The 22,721-nt window shown below is 34.4% G+C and overlaps 1 protein-coding gene and 1 long non-coding RNA gene across 2 annotated transcripts in view; both read right to left on the bottom strand.

Moving 5' to 3' along the window:
• LOC127724653 (E3 UFM1-protein ligase 1-like) overlaps nt 1-22,721 on the bottom strand; it is a 244,588-nt gene that overhangs the window by 155,771 nt on the left and 66,096 nt on the right. The window contains exons 4-5 of the mRNA XM_052231683.1: nt 17,835-17,949; nt 3,907-4,037 (exon numbers count right to left, since the gene is read on the bottom strand). Of these exons, the coding sequence (XP_052087643.1) occupies nt 3,907-4,037; nt 17,835-17,949 (246 nt within the window). The remainder of the gene's footprint in view (nt 1-3,906; nt 4,038-17,834; nt 17,950-22,721) is intronic.
• Nucleotides 13,759-17,729, bottom strand: LOC127724777 (uncharacterized). The gene is made up of 2 exons (XR_007992681.1): nt 14,715-17,729; nt 13,759-14,191 (listed from the first exon to the last, which is right to left on the bottom strand). It is a non-coding gene; the product is annotated as an uncharacterized LOC127724777 (long non-coding RNA).

Genomic DNA, 22,721 nt, shown 5'->3' with positions numbered 1-22,721 from the left:
ATGTGACATTGGTCAAGTTTATAATTGTCAATATCCAATGGCGGATCAAGGAGCCGAGCATAGCGAGGGGAAACATTTTTGGACGATTTTATGCTAAATAAAATGCTCCGCTGGGGCGCAGCTTGATACGACAGCAGAGGTCGAACCCTGAACAGTTGGGGCAAGTATGGACACAACATTCAAGCTTGATACAGCACTGAATTTGGATTGTAATTAAATATTTGACACAGCATAGGTTTCTGACACAGAATGAATGTGGTCTAAGAACTTAAAAATTTTTAATTTACCTATTCAAACCCTTATGATTCATCACCCCCAAACTCAATCCCAGCTTTCCCTTTGTGGTATGGTACCTTGCAGTACAATTTCAGAGAGATCCATACACTTGAACACAAGTTATTGTCTGGAAACTTGAATAAACTGCTTCGCTGAGCGCAGCTAGATACGCCCGCAGAGGTCCAACCCTGAACAGTTGGGGCAAAAATGGACACAATATTCAAGCTTGTTTCAGGTCTGAATTTGGATTGTAATTAAATATTTGACATATTATAGGTTTCTGAATAAATGTAGTCAAAGATCTTGAAATTGGTTATATGAATTGAATATGCAATTAAAGATTTCTTGCTGTTGTGCAATACTTAGTAAACCTGTTGTCAGACTATAAACAAATAAAGTTCAATTAATTCTCAATGTCATATTAGAAATTTATGAAAATAAAAAGGGAGCTTACAACAATAGATATAAACAATTCACCAAAGTTTAATGAGAATTGGTGACAGCATTTTTGAGTAATTGTTCGAAAACTGTAAAATCACCCCTTTTTTTAATGAATAAAACCCCATAACTCAGAAATGTAAAATGTAAAATTTATAAAATTCTAAAGAGAGCTTACATCAATACATACAAACAATTCACCAAAGTTTCATAAGAATTGCTGAAAGCATTTTAGAGTTTTTGTCCGAAAACTGGAAAATCCCCCCTTTTTTTATGAATAAAACCCTGTAACTCGGAAACTTAAAATTTAAAATTTATAAAAATCAAAAGGGAGCTCATGTCAATAGATATATAAACAATTCACCACAATTTCTTGCAAGTTGGTGAAAGCATTCTTGACTTATTGTCTGAAAACTGGAAAATCCCCCTTTTTTTAATGAATAAAACCCCATAACTCGGAAACGTAAAATCTAAATTTTATAAAAAATTAAAGGGAGCTCATGTCAATAGATATAAACAATTCACCAAAGTTTTATGCAAATTGGTTAAAGATTTTTGAGTAAATGTCCGACATGTTGACGACGGACAGACAGACGGACGGACAGACGGACGGACAGACCGACAACGGTATACCATAATACGTCCTGTAAACGGGCGTATAAAAATGCTTGTTTTTTTGCCCTTTTTGGCCCCTAATTACTAAACGTTTAGGGCAATTACCCCCAAACTCAAACCCAGCTTTCCCTTTGTGATATGGAACCTTGCAGTACAATTTCATAAAGATCCATACACTTACACACAAGTTATTGTCCTGAAACTAGAAAAATGCTTGTTTTTTTTGCCCTTTTATGGCCTCTAATTACTAAAATTTTGTGGGAATTACCCCCAAAATCAATCCCAGCCTTCCCTTTGTGGTATGGTACCTTGCAGTACAATTTCAGAGAGATCCATACACTTGAAGTTGAACACAAGTTATTGTCCGGAAACTAGAAAAATGCTTATTTTTGGCCCCTTTTTGGCCCCTTATTCCTAAACTTTTTGGGCAATTACCCCCAAACTCAATTCCAGCTTTCCCTTTGTGATATGGAACCTTGTAGTACAATTTCATAAAGATCCATACACTTACACACAAGTTATTGTCCTGAAACTAGAAAAATGCTTGTTTTTTTGCCCCTTTTTGGCCCCTAATTCCTAAAATTTGGAGGCAATTACCCCCAAAATCAATCCCAGCATTCCCTTTGTGATATGGAACCTTGTGGTACTATGTCAGAGAGATCCATACACTTACACACAAGTTATTGTCATGAAACTAGAAAACTGCTTGTTTTTAGCCCCTTTTTGGCCCCTAATTCCTAAAATTTGGAGGCAATTACCCCCAAAATCAATCCCAGCATTCCCTTTGTGATAAGGAACCTTGGGGTACAATGTCAGAGAGATCCATACACTAACACACAACTTATGTCTGGAAGTTACAAAAATGCTTATTTTTGGCCCCTTTTAGGCCCCTAATTCCTTAACTGTTGGTACCATAACCCCCAAAATCAATCCCCACCTTCCTTTTGTGGTATTGAACCTTATGGTAAAATTTCATAGAGATCCATTCACTTAAACTAAAGTTAGAGTGAAAAAACCAATGTGTCTTCGGACGACGACGACGACTACGCTGGACGATGAAGACACCAACGTCATACCAATATACGACCGGAAAATTTTTCGTATAAAAATCATATATAAATCGTGAAAGACATGATATAATAATCTTTTTTGGCCAATAAAGAAGGCTTGCCCCCATCACAAAAAATTCAATCATCGAAATCCAAACTTTCTTACCTTACATACATGTATATATTATAGTAAGAGATAATCATAACAAAGATATAACTTTAAGCACCAATCATGCATTTACTATACAGGATCTGTAATTGGATTAGTTCAATGAAGTTAGGCCCTTTTTAACTAATTTTTATAGTTTGTTCTTATGTTATGCTGCTACACCACTGTTTGGAGGGGGGTTGAGGGTTGGCACCAACACGTTTAACCCCTCCATTCTGTATGTGCCGGTCCCAAATCCAGGAGCCTGTAATTTCGAGGAGTTGCATGCATGCCTAATTCGTGCAGAAGCAGAATAGTATAGATTAAAGTCTTTTTCTGACTGTCCGTCAATGAATTAATGAATGAATGAACAAGTAAATATTGTAAACATAGCATTGTATAGTAAAGCATCTTTTGATAAATTGATATGGTGACACAATCATACCACATCTTCTTATTTTTACATCCTTACATACTAGTATAGTAAACAAACACGCATCATAATGTTATAAAAGATTTAATTTAAGTGCATGCTATAAATAAGATAAGTGCAATAAGGTATATGTATAGCATTAAAAAAATAGGTACACTCCATTTCAAAAAGTTCCTGTTTAAAATAAATTTTAACACGACAGGTTTGTTTTACAATAACATATATATTTAATTTCTTTCAATGGAAAATGTTAAGCTCTATGTTAACGTTGCTTTTCATAAATTTGTGGTTTCAAAACGAAATAAAACTGGGTCCTATACATAGACAAAATGGGGTCCTTATGTAGTAAATAACATTGACAAAACTGAGTCCTTCAATTTTGACATGACCCATTTCTTTAGTTCCATGCACATAAATACAAATATTGAGGTGCACAAGTCTTGCAATCACCATGTTAATATCTTTCTTTCCGTACCTTTCTCTCCGTACAATGGGCACAATTTAACAAGAAATTAAACAAATTCCAGGCAAGGTTCACTTAAATCTTCATTTTGACATGATTTTTCACTTAATTCTCTGTTAATCTAGAACGTTGTAGAAAATATGACATCTCACATTTGAAAATAGTTATATGTGTATTTATATTCTTCAATATCATAAAAATAACAAATAAATAAACAGAAATCCTACCTTATCTCTGTATGTTGATGGTCCGTCACCGTACCGGATATTAGATACTATTGAGTCCAAACATTTTTTGCCAGGGTAGTTTAGACACAGTGAAATTGGTACCCACGAAATTAATCCACAGTAATCAATTAATAGAAAAATTTTAATAATTGACCAATTTAAATTATAATAGGAACACAACTATCTGTAAATTATATACAGCTTTCCTTCAATCCATTTTTTTTTTATCTATCTTATCAAAATCATTCATTATTTACCTGGTTATGGCACTGAATGTTCCTCTGATTTGTGCCTTCATGCGTGTAATGAATGAAGCAGTAAATATAACATCCTTGTCATAGGCATCTACATGTCCATGAATAATCTTCCCAACACGCTGGTGTATATGCTAAAAATACATTAGCATTTTTAACTGTGTAAATTATATAATTGAATTAAATATTTGAAAAAAATATCAATGTAAGTAAAGTAGAGAATAGGATGCATGAGCATATTTGTGTGAATTTATTTTACCAACATTAAATAAATTGTTGAGTGCTCACAAACATGTTTAACCCCGCAACATTCTTTATGTGTCTGTCCCAAGTCAGGAGCCTGTAGTTCAGTGGTTGTCCTTGGTTCATATTTGTCATATTTGTTTTTAGTAAATTGTTTTGTTATAAATTAGGCCGTTAGTTTTCTAAATTAAATTGTTTCATATTTTTCATGTCAGGGCCTTTTATAGCTGACTATATGGTATGGGTTTTTCTCATTGTTGAAGGCCGTATGGTTGCCTATAATTGCTTACATCCACTTCTTTTAAACTTGGGTGGAAAGTTGTCTCATTGGCAATCATACCACAACTCCATATCTTATACTGACATTAAAACTTCTACAGAAAGATACTGTTTATCAAACTTGTTTCAGTCATGATTCTACTTTGTTAAAATTATCTCCCCATTACGCCACCTAATTTTTATGATTGTAAAAATGGAAGCCATTGTAGTGATGACACACTGTCCACTTAGCTCTTGAAAACCGATAAATTTATCCACGTAACATCATTACGATCCTTATATGCCAGTTGTATTTCAAAAGACAAATGTATCTACTAGCTATTGAGCATCATTTAGTGTACATTTGTGCATTTAGTCAACTTAAAACTATTGTCTGATCAGTTGTCAGGGGGAATTTTCGAAAGTTCAAAATAAATTAAATATTTCATGGAAGGGCAGACAAAAAATTTTCAGATGTTGAAGACTAATTACCCTAGATAACTAACACAAAAAAAATGAAGTTTTTTTTGAAGTTATGCATTTTTAAGATCCATTTGTAAAGTCTGTCATCAAGTGCTTTTAGTAAAAATTTGTGTTATTCCAACACACCTACTCTAGATCTGTTGTTATGAAGGTATTTCACTTGACCCATATATTTCATTTTTTAGTGCTGTAAGTTTTTAATGTTATTATATCAACCTATGGCCTAAATATATAAAAATAATAGAATCTGAAGCAAGAAGAAGTATCAAATATTTTTCTACTATACGTTTTCAAGACAGAATAGTCAATTCAAACACTCTTGAACAGAAAAAAGGTGTACTTGACTTTTTCTTTTCGATGAAATTGTTGCCCATTTTTTGGATTTTTTCCCAAAAACTGTCGCCTGGGCAGAGAAGCAAATTAATGCTTCAAAAAGATCAATCTATTATCTTTCTGTGGATTTTTTTTCGGCGAAATGTATGCTTATGCACAAAAAAGATCCACATGTATTTGACTATTTTGTGAAAATTTGCCTATAATTTTAAAGTTTACAAATATCTCGAAGCTCCATACCATAATTGAAGTAAAAACACAAATACAAGATGCATAAAATCCTAAATTATCCACATTCATTAAACTTTTTAAAGCCCATAGAAACAAATGTAAACAATTCATATTTATCAACTTGGCCTTTTTTACCTTCTCTAATAAAGAGTTCCATTTCTTTTGTTTAATTTCAATGTTTGACCTATTACAAATAGATGTACAATAAGGCCAAATAAATTGAGTGAAAGTTACTTGCTTAACGTCCAGTGGCAATTATAATTATAATCAGGCCAAATAAATTGAATGATAGTTACTTGCTTAATGTCCAGTAGCAATTATAATTATAATCAGGCCAAATAAATTGAATGATAGTTGCTTGCTTAACGTCCAGTAGCAATTATAATTATAATCAGGCCAAATAAATTGAATGATAGTTGCTTGCTTAATCTCCAGTATCAATCATAATTATAATCACGCCAAAAAGAAGATGTTTGCTAACAGGACCCTTAACATTTGATCAAGGAAAAATTTAGTAATCTCTCTTGACATGCAAGTCTGCATATAAACAATAAAGTGTTGACACAGAGATATGTCTCGCCTTTTTGCAAATACTGAATCCATATATTTAAACATGTAATCTATGCAAAACATTCAAAGTCAATGGCAAAATAATCTGCACGGAAAATAAGACTTGCAAATGCTAATTCTATCATTGACTTAAAATTAGTGGTTCCTCTAACTGATCTAATCATAGACCATGACTGAGGAGGCAGAGCCAAATAATCTCCATGGAAATGAGATGTGCCAATAATTATGCATCTGCATACTAAATATCATTGACCTATCACAAATGATCCCCCTTAAACCTAATCACAAACTAATACATGTAAACTAAGCAAATGTTTCAAAGTCAATAGACCATGACTGAGGAGGTGGGGCCAAATAATATCCATGGAAATGAGATGTGCAAATACTTTTACAACTTCATACCAAATATTATTGACCTACCACTAGGGGTTCTCAATAAACTGACATAATCACAAACTACTACAATGTACATGTAAACTAAGCATAAGTTTCAAAGTCAATAGACCATGACTTAGGGGGTGGGGCCAAATAATCTCCATGGAAATGAGATGTACCTATGCTAATACAACTCCAGTGGTTCCACATAAACTGACCTAATCACAAACTAATACAGGTAAACTAAGCAAAAATTTCAAAGTCAATAAACAACTGTTATGATAGTCAGAATTCATGTGATCTGGTCAATTAAGATTGGCATCAAAGAGGAAAGGTTACCAATCAAAATGCTCCCTTTGTCTTTTAATTTTTTGCTTATCAGCACTGCTGTAAATCATACTGGTATTGTATCAGTAAGCTTACTTAATAGGCACTGGCTACGATTACGTTGAAACATAACAATATTAAAACTAGAGGCTCTCAAGAGCCTGTGTCGCTCACCTGACTCTACTTTGGTTTTAGAAATCATGTAAAGATAGATAAAAATCATAACAGATACCCAAATAATGATTGAGGCAAAATTTTGATTAATATTGGTCCCGTTATTTAATAAAATATCCTGGTGGCCATCTTGAACAGTAAATCGGCAACAAAGTAGCAACACTTATTCAGCACTTCATAAGGAACATTCATGCCATGTTTGGTTTCATTCCATTCAGTGGTTCTCTAAAAGATGACATTTGTATGTATTTCCCATAGGTCCTTTGTTAAACTAAGTCCCCTGCTGTCGGCCATCTTGGATGATGGACCGACTGCAAAGTAACAACACTTGGTCAGTACCTCATAAGGAACATTCATGCCATGTTTGGTTTCATTCCATTCAGTGGTTCTCTAGAAGAAGTTCAAAATGTAAAAAGTTAACGCCGACGCCGGACGACGCCGGACGGACGCCAAGTGATGAGAAAAGCTCACTTGGCCCTTCGGGCCAGGTGAGCTAAAAAGTTATTGTTACATTGGACACTAACTGCCAGAGGTTGGGTTAGGAACCGATTAATTATGAACTTAACAATAATATTTGTGTCTACAGTTACATTGTGTTACTGTTATGTTAATGCACTTCAATATATGAGGGTCTGGATGGGGTTCATTCATTTCTGTATTCTTTAATTTTTTAAGCCATTTTTCTCTATTCTTTATACATTATGCCCATTATTCTCTATTCTTTATTTTTTTGGTCCATTTTTCTCTATTCTTTATATTTTTACCCATTATTCTCTATTCTGTAAACCTCCACTCGACACCCTCATATATGCTGGGACTAGTAATTGAAATACAACTTGAAAACTTTAATACGTAGACACTGCTATGCTACAATATTGCATCCATTTTTTTCAATTTTATTTACAATGGCAGCATCTACAAATCCAGTATGTGCTTTTGGGAGCATGTTTAAGTCCGACACATTTTTGGTGAAACAACGGTAGGCAGCCATCACAAACGAGTGATGTAGCAATGTGCAATGTGAAGTTATAGCAACTTTCAATGTCTGCCATGCTTCAGGTTAAAAATATTTTTCTATTCTTGAAATGTTTATATTTTAGTCCAAAATTTTTGTTCGGGAAACATGCAAGGTTGTTTTATGTTGTCTTTAAATATCATTTCTGAAAATGAAAATATATTTTCAAAACTTTGCTTCAGACATTATCTCTTAATCATAAAAAAGCTTCTGTCAAAGTTTCATAACATTCTATGAAAGTTTGACAAAGTAATTGATAACTGAAGAACTTTAACCTCAAGACTGAATCTGAATGTAAACTGTAAAAAAAAGTCCATTTATCAGTAAAATACACAAAAATGAAAGTAAATATTTTCAAAATGTTGCTCTGGATGCTGTATTTTGGTCATAAACAAGCATTTGTCCAAATTTCATAAAATTCCATGAAGGTTTGACCAAGTTATTGATTAAAAGTTTAATAAATCTAACGTAACAATAACACAACGCAACCGTAGAAACAAATGTTATTGTTAAGTTCGTAATTAATCAGTTCCTTACCCAACAAATCATTCTGGCAATTAGTATCCAAAGTAACAATAACTTTTTTTATTATTGTTACATTTCAACTTAATCGTAGCCAGTGCCTACTTAATAATAATGACCCAAATAGCAAGCAAATCAACAATACTAATGATTATTCTAATGACGTGCTTCTTTCGCTTTGTAAACAACACCGTGATAAAATTCTAGATATATCTTTACTTAGCGCAGACTCCGAGATGTACATAATAATGGCTGTTAAAATATACCTCCCACGTAAATCCACATGTATCGTAACCTATGTGCAAACGCTATGCAGATTTTGCTGTGTTGAAAATTGAAATTGAACAAAAAACTACAGAACCTTTATTCTTATTGTGAGGCATAACAAAATGAATTAATGCATTAGAGCTCGGAAAAAAGTACAAAATCTAAATAAAATAAAATTCTGCGAAATTCCATTAATATTTTTGGCGCATTAAAATCATTTCAAAATATGACGTCATAGGAATGAAAACGCCAAAGCTGAAGGTTTTTCTGTTGCTTTAAACCCTCCAAATGGAGATAATATTGCATTAAAATGGAGTTTTAAGGTAAGTATTGTTTTATTTTCTATTCTATTGCATTATTCGCACGTTTACACATTTTTTTCAAGTGGGTATTTTAGACATAGTTCATGTGAGCTACAGATTTATTTGAATGTTTTAGATTTATCTAACAGGGGGTAAAATAGAACAGCCACACACACGGCATACCAACCCTCGCTTCAGTTTTTTAATGACCGTATTTGTCCTATTAGAGTCGTGATATTCGTTAATTTTATCCCTCGCTAATGCTCAGAATAAATTGGAATATCACGGCCCAGGCCATGTGTAAATTTCCAAAAAATCTATGGCTTCCATGAATTATTTCTTAAACATACTTGAATACAAGTGTGCAAACGCTTGATGTGTCTTGGCTGCTTAACTACAAGTATCACATAAACTTAATATTATAATCGATCCATGACAATAAGGTCAAGATCAGATAAATCCTGCCAGACAGACATATACACATTTCAATCATTCCATACCACCAAATTTAGTTAACTTTTTGCTTATCTTATCTAAGAAACATACCAAACTATGAATACTAAACATTGACTAATGAACCATAAAAATGAGATCAAGGTCAGATAAACCCTGCCAGACAGACATGTACACCTTACAATCATTCCATACAAAAGGTATAGGTGACCTGTTACTAAAATTATCTGAGGAGAGGACTAAACTACAAAAACTTATTATTGACCAATGAACCATGGAAATGAGGTCATGGACAGATGATACCTGACAGACAAACAGATAAAATTAAGGAGATGTGGTATGACTGCCAATGAGACAACTATTCACCAAAGTTCAAATGAAGTGGATGTAAGCAATTATAGGCAACCGTACAACCTTCAATTATGAGAAAATAAAATGCTCCGCTGGGGCGCAGCTTGATACGACCACAGAGGTCGAACACTGAACAGTTGGGGCAAGTATGGACACAACAATCAAGCTTGATACAGCACTGAATTTGGATTGTAATTAAATATTTGACACAGCATAGGTTTCTGACACAGAATGAATGTGGTCTAAGAACTTAAAAAAATTTAATTTACCTATTCAAACCATATCATTATTATTTCCTTTTAAATATAAATCAGAAATAACCAATTTAAAATGGAAAATTTTAAAGAAAAAAACGAAAAAAAAATCCCCCCCAAAGTTTTTGAACACCCTTATGATTCATCACCCCCAAACTCAATCCCAGCCTTCCCTTCGTGGTATGGTACCTTGCAGAACAATTTCAGAGAGATCCATACACTTGAACACAAGTTATTGTCTGGAAACTAGAAAAATGCTTGTTTTTTGGCCCCTTTTTGGCCCCAAATTCCTAAACGTTTAGGGCAATTACCCCCAAACTCAAACCTAGCTTTCCCTTTGTGATATGGAACCTTGCAGTACAATTTCATAAAGATCCATACACTTACACACAAGTTATTGTCCTGAAACTAGAAAAATGCTTGTTTTTTTGCCCCTTTATGGCCCCTTATTCCTAAAATTTTGAGCGAATTACCCCAAAAATCAATCCCAGCCTTCCCTTTGTGGTATGGTACCTTGCAGTACAATTTCAGAGAGATCCATACACTTGAACACAAGTTATTGTCTGGAAACTAGAAAAATGCTTGTTTTTTGGCCCCTTTTTGGCCCCAAATTCCTAAACGTTTATGGCAATTACCCCCAAACTCAAACCTAGCTTTCCCTTTGTGATATGGAACCTTGTAGTACAATTTCATAAAGATCCATACACTTACACACAAGTTATTGTCATGAAACTAGAAAATTGCTTGTTTTTTGCCCCTTTTTGGCCCCTAATTCCTAAAATTTGGAGGCAGTTACCCCCAAATCAATCCCAGCATTCCCTTCGAGATATGGAACCTTGTGGTACAATGTCAAAGAGATCCATACACTTACACACAAGTTATTGTCATAAAACTAGAAAAATGCTTGTTTTTTGCCCCTTTTTGGCCCCTAATTCCTAAAATTTGGAGGCAATTACCCCCAAAATTAATCCCAGCATTCCCTTTGTGATATGGAACCTTGTGGTACAATGTCAGAGAGATCCATACACTAACACACAAGTTATGTCTGGAAGTTACAAAAATGCTTATTTTTGGACCCTTTTTGGCCCCTAATTCCTTAACTGTAGGTACCATAACCCCCAAAATCAATCCCCGCCTTCCTTTTGTGGTATTGAACCTTATGGTAAAATTTCATAGAGATCCATTTACTTAAACTAAAGTTAGAGTGCGAAAACCAATGTGTCTTCGGACAACGACGACGACACCAACGTCATATCAATATACGACCACAAAATTTTTTTGCGGTCGTATAAAAACCATACCATTTAGTCGGCTATAAAAGGCTCGACATGAAAAATATGAACAATTCAATTGAGAAAACTAACAGCCTAATTTATAAAAAAACAATTCACGAAAAACAAAAATGTTCCATCATGCATTCATTCCATATTTTGCATAAAGTATTTGAAAAACAGACCAAAACACAAAAACTTAACGTTGATCAATAAACCATATAAATAAGGTGAAGGTCAGATGAAACCTGCCAGACTGACCTTACCATCATTCCAAACACCACATATAGTTGACTTTTTGCTTATAGTATCTGAGAAACGGACCTTATCATGTAACTTTAACCTTGATCACTGATCCATGAAATGAGGTCGAGGTCAGGTTATCCCTGTTTGATTGACATGTAGACTTTGCAGGGAACCCCCATACCAAATGAATTTATCAGATTACTCATAATAAGTGAGAAATTCACATGACAAAATAAACTAGAAATGTTTGTTCAAGCAGTCACTGAACCATGAAAATGAGGTCACGGACAATGGACATGTGACAGACAGAAACTACATAACATGAGGCATCTATATGGAAAGTATGAAGCATCCAGGTATTTTACTCTCTGAAATATAAAGCTTTATACAAATTATTTCACCTCTGCTCTGATTGTAATCCCTATGTCTCATGTTCTGAGAATTTCGTTGCAGGCTAGACAATATAGCTAGAGGCTCTCACCTGACTCTACTTTGGTTTTAGAAATCATGTAAAGATAGATAAAAATCATAACGGATACCCAAATAACGATTGAGGCAAAATTTGGTTTAATATTGGTCCCGTTATTTAATAAAATATCCTGGTGGCCATCTTGAACAATAAATCGGCAACAAAGTAGCAACACTTGGTCAGCACCTCATAAGGAACATTCATGCCAAGTTTGGTTTCATTCCATTCAGTGGTTAACTCTAAAAGAAGACATTTGTATGTATTTCCCATAGGGTCCTATGTTAAACTAAGTCCCCCCTGGCCGCCATCTTGGATGATGGACTGACTGCAAAGTAACAACACTTGGTCAGCACCTCATAAGGAACATTCATGCCATGTTTGGTTTCATTCAATTCAGTGGTTCTCAAAAAGAAGACATTTGTATGTATTTCCCAAAAGGTCCTATGTTAAACTAAGTCCCCCGCTAGCTGCCATCTTGGATGATGGATCGGCTGAAAAGAAACAACACTTGGTCAACACCTCATAAGGAACATTCATGCCATGTTTGGTTTCATTCCATTCAGTGGTTCTCTAAAAGAAGACATTTGTATGTATTTCCCATAGGGTCCTATGTGAAACTAAGTCCCCCGCTGGCGGCCATCTTGGATGATGGATTGACTACAAAGTAACAACACTTGATCAACACCTCATAAGGAACATTCATGCCATGTTTGGTTCCATTTCATTCAGTGGTTCTCTAAAAGAAGACATTTGCGCTGTTGGCCATCTTGGATGATGGACCGACTGCAAAGTAACAACATTTGCTCAACACCTCATAAGGAACATTCATGCCATGTTTGGTTTCATTCCATTCACTGGTTCTCTAAAAGAAGACATTTGTATGTATTTCCCATAGGGTCCTATCTTAAACTAAGTCACCGGCTGGCGGCCATCTTGGATGATGGACAGACTGCAAAGTAACAACACTTGGTCAGCACCTCATAAGGAACATTCATGCCATGTTTTGTTTCATTCCATTCACTGGTTCTCTAAAAGAAGACATTTGTTTGTATTTCCCATAGGGTCCTATGTTAAACTAAGTCCCCCTCTGTCGGCCATCTTGGATGATGGACCTACTGCAAAGTAACAACACTTGGTCAGCACCTCATAAGGAACATTCATGCCATGTTTTGTTTCATTCCATTCAGTGGTTCTCTGAAAGAAGACATTTGTATGTATTTCCCATAGGGTCCTATGTTAAACTAAGTCCCCGGCTGTCGGCCATCTTCGATGATGGACAGACTGCACAGTACCAACACTTGGTCAGCACTTCATAACGAACATTCATGCCATGTTTTGTTTCATTCCATTCAGTGGTTCTCATAAAGAAGACATTTGTATGTATTTCCTGTAGGGTCCTATGTTAAACTAAGTCCCCCGCTGACAGCCATCTTGGATGATGGACCGACTTCAAAGTAACAACACTTGGTCAGCACCTCACAAGGAACATTCATGTCATGTTTGGTTTCATTCCACTCACTGGTTCTCTAAAAGAAGACATTTGTATGTATTTCCCATAGGGACCTATGTTAAACTAAGTCCCCAGCTGGCGGCCATCTTGGATGATGGATCGGCTACAAAGTAACAACACTTGGTCAGCACCTCATAAGGAACATTCATGCCATGTTTGGTTTCATTCCATTCAGTGGTTCTCTAGAAGAAGTTCAAAATGTAATAAAATGCTTCGCTGGGCGCAGCTTGATACGACCGCAGAGGTCGAACCCTGAACAGTTGGGTCAAGTATGGACACAACATTCAAGCTTGATACAGCTCTGAATTTGGATTGTGATTAAATATTTGACACAGCATAGGTTTCTGACACAGAAAGAATGTGGTCTAAGAACTTCAATTTTTTTAATTTACCTATTATGGTCCAATGTCCAAAATCAAAATACATGGTTAGATTCAGCATATCAAAGAACCCCATATATTCAATTTTTGTTGAAATCAAACAAAGTTTAATTTTGGACCCCAACTTGGACAAACTTGAAAACTGGTCCCATAATCAAAAATCTAAACACATGTTTAGATTCAGCATATCAAAGTACCCCAAGAATTCAATTTTTGTTAAAATCAAACTAAGTTTAATTTTGGACCCTTTGGACCTTAATGTAGACCAATTTAAAAAACGGGACCCAAAATTAAAAATCTAAAAACACGGTTAGATTTGGCATATCAAAGAACCCCAATAATTCAATTTTTGATGAAATCAAACAAAGTTTAATTTTGGACCCTTTTGACCTCAATATGAACCAATTTGATAGCAGGCCCACAAAATAAAAAATCTAAATACATGGTAAGATTCAGCATATCAAAGAACCCCATATATTCAATTTTTGTTGAAATCAAACAAAGTTTAATTTTGGACCCCAATTTGGACCAACTTGAAAACTGGGCCAAAAATCTAAAATCTAAATACATGTTTAGATTCAGCATATCAAAGAACCCCATATATTCAATTTTTGTTGAAATCAAACAAAGTTTAATTTTGGACCCCAACTTGGACCAACTTGAAAACTGGTCCCACAATCAAAAATCTAAACACATGTTTAGATTCAGCATATCAAAGAACCCAAAAATTCAATTTTTATTAAAATCAAACTAAGTTTAATTTTGGACCCTTTGGACCTTAATGTAGACCAATTTAAAAAACGGGACCCAAAATTAAAAATCTAAAAACACGGTAAGATTTGGCATATCAAAGAACCCCAATAATTCAATTTTTGATGAAATCAAACAAAGTTTAATTTTGGACCCTTTTGACCTCAATATGAACCAATTTGATAGCGGGTCCACAAATAAAAAATCTAAATACATGGTTAGATTCAGCATATCAAAGAACCCCAAGAATTCAATTTTTGATGAAATCAAACAAAGTTTAATTTTGGACCCTTTTGACCTCAATGTGGACAAAGTTGATAACGGGGCCCAAAAATCAAAAATCTAAATACATGGTTAGATTCAGCATATCAAAGAACCCCATATATTCAATTTTTGTTGAAATCAAACAAAGTTTAATTTTGGACCCCGATTTGGACCAACTTGAAAACTGGGCCCATAATCAAAAATCTAAATACATGTTTAGATTCAGCATATCAAAGTACCCTAAAAATTCAATTTTTGTTAAAATCAAACTAAGTTTAATTTTGGACCCTTTTGACCTTAATGTAGACCAATTTGAAAACGGAACCAAAAATTAAGAATCTAAATACACGGTTAGATTCGGCATATCAAAGAACCCCAATAATTCAATTTTTGATGAAATCAAACAAAGTTTAATTTTGGACCCTTTGGACCTCAATGTGGACCAATTTAAAAACGGGGCCCAAAATCCAAAACCTTAATACACGGTTAGATTCAGCATATTAAAGAACCCCAAGAATTCAAGAATAAAACCCCATTGAAATTGATCAAGAAATAAGCAATTTATACGAAGTATCTTCTTTTGCACAATACTGTGCAATTGAATATTTCTTGCTATTGTGCAATACTGTACAATTGACAATTTCTTGCTATTGCGCAATATTGTGCTATTGGATATTTCTTGCTATTGCGCAATACTGTGCAATTGAAGATTTCTTGCTATTGCGCAATACTGTGCAATTGAAGATTTCTTGCAATTGTGCAATACTGTGCAATTGAAAATTTCTTGCTATTGCACAATACTTATTATATAATAATTTACACATCCTGTTTGGTGTGTATCTCCTACCATATCATTATTATTTGCTTTTAAATATTAATCAGAAATAACCAACTTAAAATGGAAAATTTTAAAAGGAAAAAAAAAGGAAAAAAAGAAAAAAAAAGAAAAAAAAAAATCCCCCCCCCCAAATTTTTTGAACCCCCTTATGATTCATCACCCCCAAACTCAATCCCAGCCTTCCCTTTGTGGTATGGTACCTTGCAGTACAATTTCAGAGAGATCCATACACTTGAACACAAGTTATTGTCTGGAAACTAGAAAAATGCTTATTTTTGGCCCCTTTTTGGCCCCCAATTCCTAAACGTTTCGGACAATTACCCCCAAACTCAATTCCAGCTTTCCCTTTGTGATATGGAACCTTGTAGTACAATTTCAGAAATATCCAAACACTTACACACAAGTTATTGTCATGAAACTAGAAAAATGCTTGTTTTTTGCCCCTTTTTTGGCCCCTAATTCCTAAAATTTTGAGGCAATTACCCCCAAAATCAATTACAGCCTTCCCTTTGTGATATGGAACCTTGTGGTACAATGTCAGAGAGATCCATACACTTACACACAAGTTATTGTCTGGAAGTTACAAAAATGCTTATATTTGGCCCCTTTTTGGCCCCTAATTCCTTAGCTGTTGGTACCACAACCCCCAAAATCAATCCCCACCTTCCTTTCGTGGTATTGAACCTTATGGTAAAATTTCATGGAGATCCATTCACTTAAACTAAAGTTAGAGTGCGAAAACCAATGTGTCTTCGGACGACGCCAGACGACGCCGGACGACGACGACGACGACGACGCCAACGTCATACCAATATACGACCAAAAAATTTTCAATTTTTGCGGTCGTATAAAAAGTTAACGACGACGACGGACGACGGATGCCAAGTGATGAGAAAAGCTCACTTGCCCCTTTGGGCCAGGTGAGCTAAAAATAAACAGCTGCGCCATGAGCGCATGATACGCCCGTCGTCTTGTGTGTGAAATTTTAAGCAATAATCATAAATAGTTTCCGACATACGACGCGACATGCGAAAACCCCCCTTTTTTTTTTACAAAAAACTAAAAATATCTCTAAAAATGAAATTTTGAATCAAAACCAAAAAGTATACAGATCTTAAGATTAATAAAACTAAGAAGTGTGTAAAATTTTAAGCAATAATCATAAATCGTTTTTGAGATACGGCGCGACATGTGAAAACCACCCTTTTTAAAAAAAAAATCAATATCTCTAAAATAAAATTTTGAATGAAAACCAAAAAGTATACAGAAATTTAGATTAATATAACTAAGAAGTGTGTAAAATTTTAAGCAATAAACATAAATTGTTTTTGAGATACGGCACGACATGTGAAAAACCCCTCCCCCTTTTTTTACAAAATACTCAATAACTCAAAAATAAAATTTTGAATCATCACCAAAAAGTATACAAATCTTAAGATTAATATAACTAAGAAGTGTGTAAAGTTTTAAGCAATAATCATAAATTGTTTTTTGAGATACGTCGCGACATTTGAAAAAAAACACACACCTGATTTAGTTACTAAGTCCCGTAACTCAAAAAGTTTTAATCTTATTTTCACCAAAAAGTATGCAGATCGTTTGACCATCAAAAGAAACAACTATATTAAGTTTCATGAAATTTGGATAAGTCGTTCTCAAGTTACGGTGCGACATGTTTACACCGTACAGACAGACGGACAGACGACGTTTGTATACCATTTTTGACGGGCATATAATAAGAAGATGTGGTATGATTGTTAATGAGACCAGAGACCAAAATAACATAGAAGTCAACATCTTTTCATTTGTGCATATTTACGTAGACATGATAAGTATTGGGTACATTATACATATATTTATGTTGAATGGCTAATATTGCTACATCCTGGTTTGTGAGGTGATGACATAGGAAAGAAGTGGAATAATAGTTTCAATCTTCCATGAACAAGTTTATAGCTAACTGACCATGCAACCCTTACAAAATCAAATTTACAGTTTTGGAGACCTTAAATCAAAAATGTTTAAGCTAGAAATGCTTGACATACCTCAGACAAAAAGTCAGCAGGAAGATCATACAACTTGGTAAGTTCTGGTATGGTCACATGGCCTTGGTCTTGAAGTCTGTCATTAATTTCTTCAGCTATTTTGTCAAGGTAGGATCTAAAAAAAAAACAATTTTTCAATGGCTCCTATGTGCAGAAAGGGAATGGGAATTTGAGCCTACCAAAATGCTGTAATGAGTCAATTTTTATAAATTTTTAAATTTTCTTAAAATATAGCTTTTCTCTCAAAATACTTGATATATATAGATTATAACATGGCATTTTTCATATCAGACCCCTTATCAGCCCTAGGTCATGATATCAGCCTTAAAAGCTGACAGACTCGAGGGATGATTTTGACCATGGGCTTATAAGGGGTCTGATATGAAAAATGACATGTTATGTTCTTTTTATCATATACTTCAGCAGAAGCCATACAGTCATGAAAACTTTTTTAAAACTTTATAAAATTCATTTATTGTATTATTTGTTTTGCGTTTTTTAATAATATATTTTCCTGTTTCCTAATATTCCTTCTGTTATTCTACTTAGCTATGTTTTTCACTTAAATGTACCACTGAGGTTTACTTTCCGGAATTTGCAGAATGACGTCGAAATGCTTTGCGATTATGTTAAAGAAAGGCATGCGATAATAACAAGAAGCAGTTGATATAAACTGGAAACAGTTGATATATACCGGAAGCAGTTGATAACAAAAGTCATATCACACGGCTAAGACAATTCTTCAAATTTATTGAATAAATATATATATGAATTAGTTTTATCAAGGGGTACAATTATACCATTATTTTCTACAAGTATATGATAAACTGTGGTATCATTATATCGTGGGATATACTGTGGTATCATTATATCGTGGGATATACTGTGGTATCATTATATCGTGGGATATACTGTGGTATCATCATATCGTGGGATATACTGTGGTATCATTATATATATCCTGCGATATCAATTTTCATGGATCTTGTGGGTAAAGGTAAACCATGAATTTAAATGTTCAACAACATATACATTTTCTATCAGTTTGTATGTAGACATTTGCAAAACTACGAAACCAAATATCTATGAAAATACAAATTCCCTCAATCCACAAAGAATTGGTACTCAAGAAAATAAACGAATCCCCTGTTTATACACAACACATATCTAACATGTCTAAGAAATACTTTTATTATTAAACATACTAAATCTAAGCATTAAATCCAAAATAAAATGTAACATAACAACACATATCTTTCTACAATGGATGACTAAAAATATAATACATTATTGGCTTTCTTGGGCTACTCATTCACTTAAAAGAAAATTTAACTTTATAAATTTTTAAAACTATCAAAAAACGAGTAAAATGAAAATTCCTTTAACAATTAGTAATAAAATGCTCAGCTGGGCGCAGCTTGATACGACCGCAGAGGTCGAACCCTGAACAGTTGGGGCAAGTATGGACACAACATTCAAGCTTGATACAGCACTGAATTTGGATTGTGATTAAATATTTGACACAGCATAGGTTTCTGACACAGAATGAATGTGGTCTAAGAACTTAAACATTTTTAATTTACCTATTCAAACCATATCATTATTATTTATTTTTATATGTAAATCAGAAATAACCAATTCAAAATGGAAAATTTTAAAGAAAAAAAAGGAAAAAAAATCCCCCCCCCCAATTTTTTGAACCCCCTTATGATTCATCACCCCCAAACTCAATCCCAGCCTTCCCTTTGTGCTATGGTACCTTGCTGAACAATTTCAGAGAGATCCATACACTAGAACACAAGTTATTGTCTGGAACTAGAAAAATGCTTGTTTTTTGGACCCTTTTTGGCCCCAAATTCCTAAATGTTTAGGGCTATTACCCCCAAACTCAAACCCAGCTTTCCCTTTGTGATATGGAACCTTGTAGTACAATTTCATAAAGATCCATACACTTACAGACAAGTTATTGTCCTGAAACTAGAAAATAGCTTTTTTTTTGCCCCTTTTTGGCCCCTAATTCCTAAAATTTTGAGGCAATTACCCCCAAAATCAATCCCAGCCTTCTCTTTGTGGTATGGTACCTTGCAGTACAATTTCAGAGACATCCATAAACTTGAACAAAAATTATTGTCTGGAAACTAGAAAAATGCTTATTTTTGGCACCTTTTTTGGCTCCTTATTCCTAAACGTTTTGGGCAATTACACCCAAACTAAATTCCAGCTTTCCCTTTGTGATATGGACCCTTGTAGTACAATTTCATAAAGATCCATACACTTACACACAAGTTATTGTCATGAAACTAGTAAAATGATTGTTTTTTGCCCCTTTTTTGGCCCCTCATTCCTAAAATTTGAAGGCAATTACCCCCAAAATCAATCCCAGCATTCCCTTTGGGATATGGAACCTTGTGGTACAATGTCAGAGAGATCCATACACTCACACACAAGTTATGTCTGGAAGTTACAAAAATGCTTATTTTTGGCCCCTTTTTGGCCCCTTATTCCTTAACTGTTGGTACCATAACCCCCAAAATCAATCCCAACCTTCCTTTTGTGGTATTGAACCTTATGGTAAAATTTCATAGAGATCCATTCACTTAAACTAAAGTTAGAGTGCGAAAACCAATGTGTCTTCGGAAGACGACGACACAAAATTTTTTTGCAGTCGTATAAAAATGCTTGTTTTTTTGCCCCTTTATGGCCCCTAATTCCTTAAATTTTGAGGGAATTACCCCCAAAATCAATCCCAGCCTTCCCTTTTTGGTATGGTACCTTGCAGTACAATTTCAGAAAGATCCAAACACTTGAACACAAGTTATTGTCTGGAAACTAGAAAAATGCTTATTTTTTGCCCCTTTTTGGCCCCTTATTCCTAAATGTTTTAGGCAATTACCCCCAAACTCAATTCCAGCTTTCCCTTCGTGATATGGAACCTTGTAGTACAATTTCATAAAGATCCATACACTTACACACAAGTTATTGTCATGAAACAAGAAAAATGCTTGTTTTTGGCCCCTTATTCCTAAACTTTGGAGGCAATTACCCCAACAATCAATCCCAGCATTCCCTTTGTGATATGGAACCTTGTGGTACAATGTCAGAGAGATCCATACACTTACACACAAGTTATTGTCATGAAACTAGAAATATGCTTGTTTTTGGCCCCTTATTCCTAAACTTTGGAGGCAATTACCCCAACAATCAATCCCAGCATTCCCTTTGTGATATGGAACCTTGTGGTACAATGTCAGAGAGATCCATACACTTACACACAAGTTATTGTCATGAATCTAGAAAAATGCTTGTTTTTTGCCCCTATTTGGCCCCTAATTCCTAAAATTTGGAGGCAATTACCCCCAAAATCAATCCCAGCATTCCCTTTGGGATATGGAACCTTGTGGTACAATGTCAGAGAGATCCATACACTAACACACAAGTTATGTCTGGAAGTTACAAAAATGCTTATTTTTGGACCCTTTTTGGCCCTTAATTCCTTAACTGTTGATACCATAACCCCCAAAATCAATCCCCACCTTCCTTTTGTGGTATTGGACCTTATGGTAAAATTTCATAGAGATCCATTCACTTAAACTAAAGTTAGAGTGCGAAAACCAATGTGTCTTCGGACATAGACGCCGACGCCAACGTCATACCAATATTTTTTTGCGGTCGTATAAAAACTCTGTGATTACTTGTACAAAAAAGTTGTAAATAAATTACCTTACAATGCTGGGGAGATCCCTGCAGCTTACTTTATACTGTATGAAATGTTCACCTGGGGAGATCCCGGCAGGTGTAAAGCTAGAGAATAAAGAGAATAAACTACCTGGGGAGACTCCAGGGAGATCCCAGCGAAGTAAAAATAATACATTAAAATACATAATTGTTCCTGGGGAGATCCTGTCAGGAATTAACCTATCTGATGTATTATAAAATGGGGGAGTATGATTCCCCTCAAATTATAAAGGCCATTATTTTGGGAGTATGGTTCCCCTCAAATTATAAGACCAGATTCCAGCAAAACATAATATATTAAAATACATAATTGTTCCTGGGGAGATCCCGGCAGGAAATAACCTATTTCAATTGTCATATGAGTAGCCCCTAACACAAGAGATAATGCAAATTTATATTTATATGCATCAAATTATAGACTAACTGACTAGAAATATAAAAGGAAATATAACAATGTAATATAAGTTAATACTTCCGATTTACTATTACTTAGTACATCAAATTTAAGAAATAATGATACTCTTTTTAAAGAAAGCTCATGTGCATCACATGAAGAACAAGTTATCAAGCTTGAATAAAAAAAAATTTAAAAAAAACATGTATGAAAGTTAAAAGGCATTTACCAAGAAACTTTACAATCTGCAGTCAATATTATGGACCTAGATGTAACTAAGAATATAGTTGAAGAAAAATCCTTAATTTGGACTTGTAACATTCTAATGCTTAAAATATATATTACCTTAAAACAGAAAAAAGAAGAAAAAATGTAGGTTAAAAGCAATTACTCAGTAAATACCCAGGTGTAGCTGGGGATGGTGGGTGGGATAGCTGATTATAAATGCATCCGATATGTCAAAACATTTTTGTACAATTATCTTCTTAACTTTCAGAAATGGATCAGTGATCTGATCGATCACATGCTGAGAGTCAATTACTATTCCATATCTTCAACCAATTAACGAGTTATCAGAAGATAAGTGTAAACGCAGATGAAACTGCGTAGATGTTATTCCTGTCAATATAATACTTTCATGATACAACTAGATCCTCAAGATCTGAAGCATGACCTGGCTGTCCTCTCATGTGAAATCTATATCACCGGTTTAATAAAACTTTAATTAATCTTCAAATGTTTCGATTAATTGACACATT

This window comes from Mytilus californianus, unplaced genomic scaffold (genome assembly GCF_021869535.1).
Source record: "Mytilus californianus isolate M0D057914Y unplaced genomic scaffold, xbMytCali1.0.p SCAF_14, whole genome shotgun sequence".
In the NCBI taxonomy this organism is placed as follows: domain Eukaryota; kingdom Metazoa; phylum Mollusca; class Bivalvia; order Mytilida; family Mytilidae; genus Mytilus; species Mytilus californianus.
This window is presented reverse-complemented; position numbering and strand designations above follow the sequence as displayed.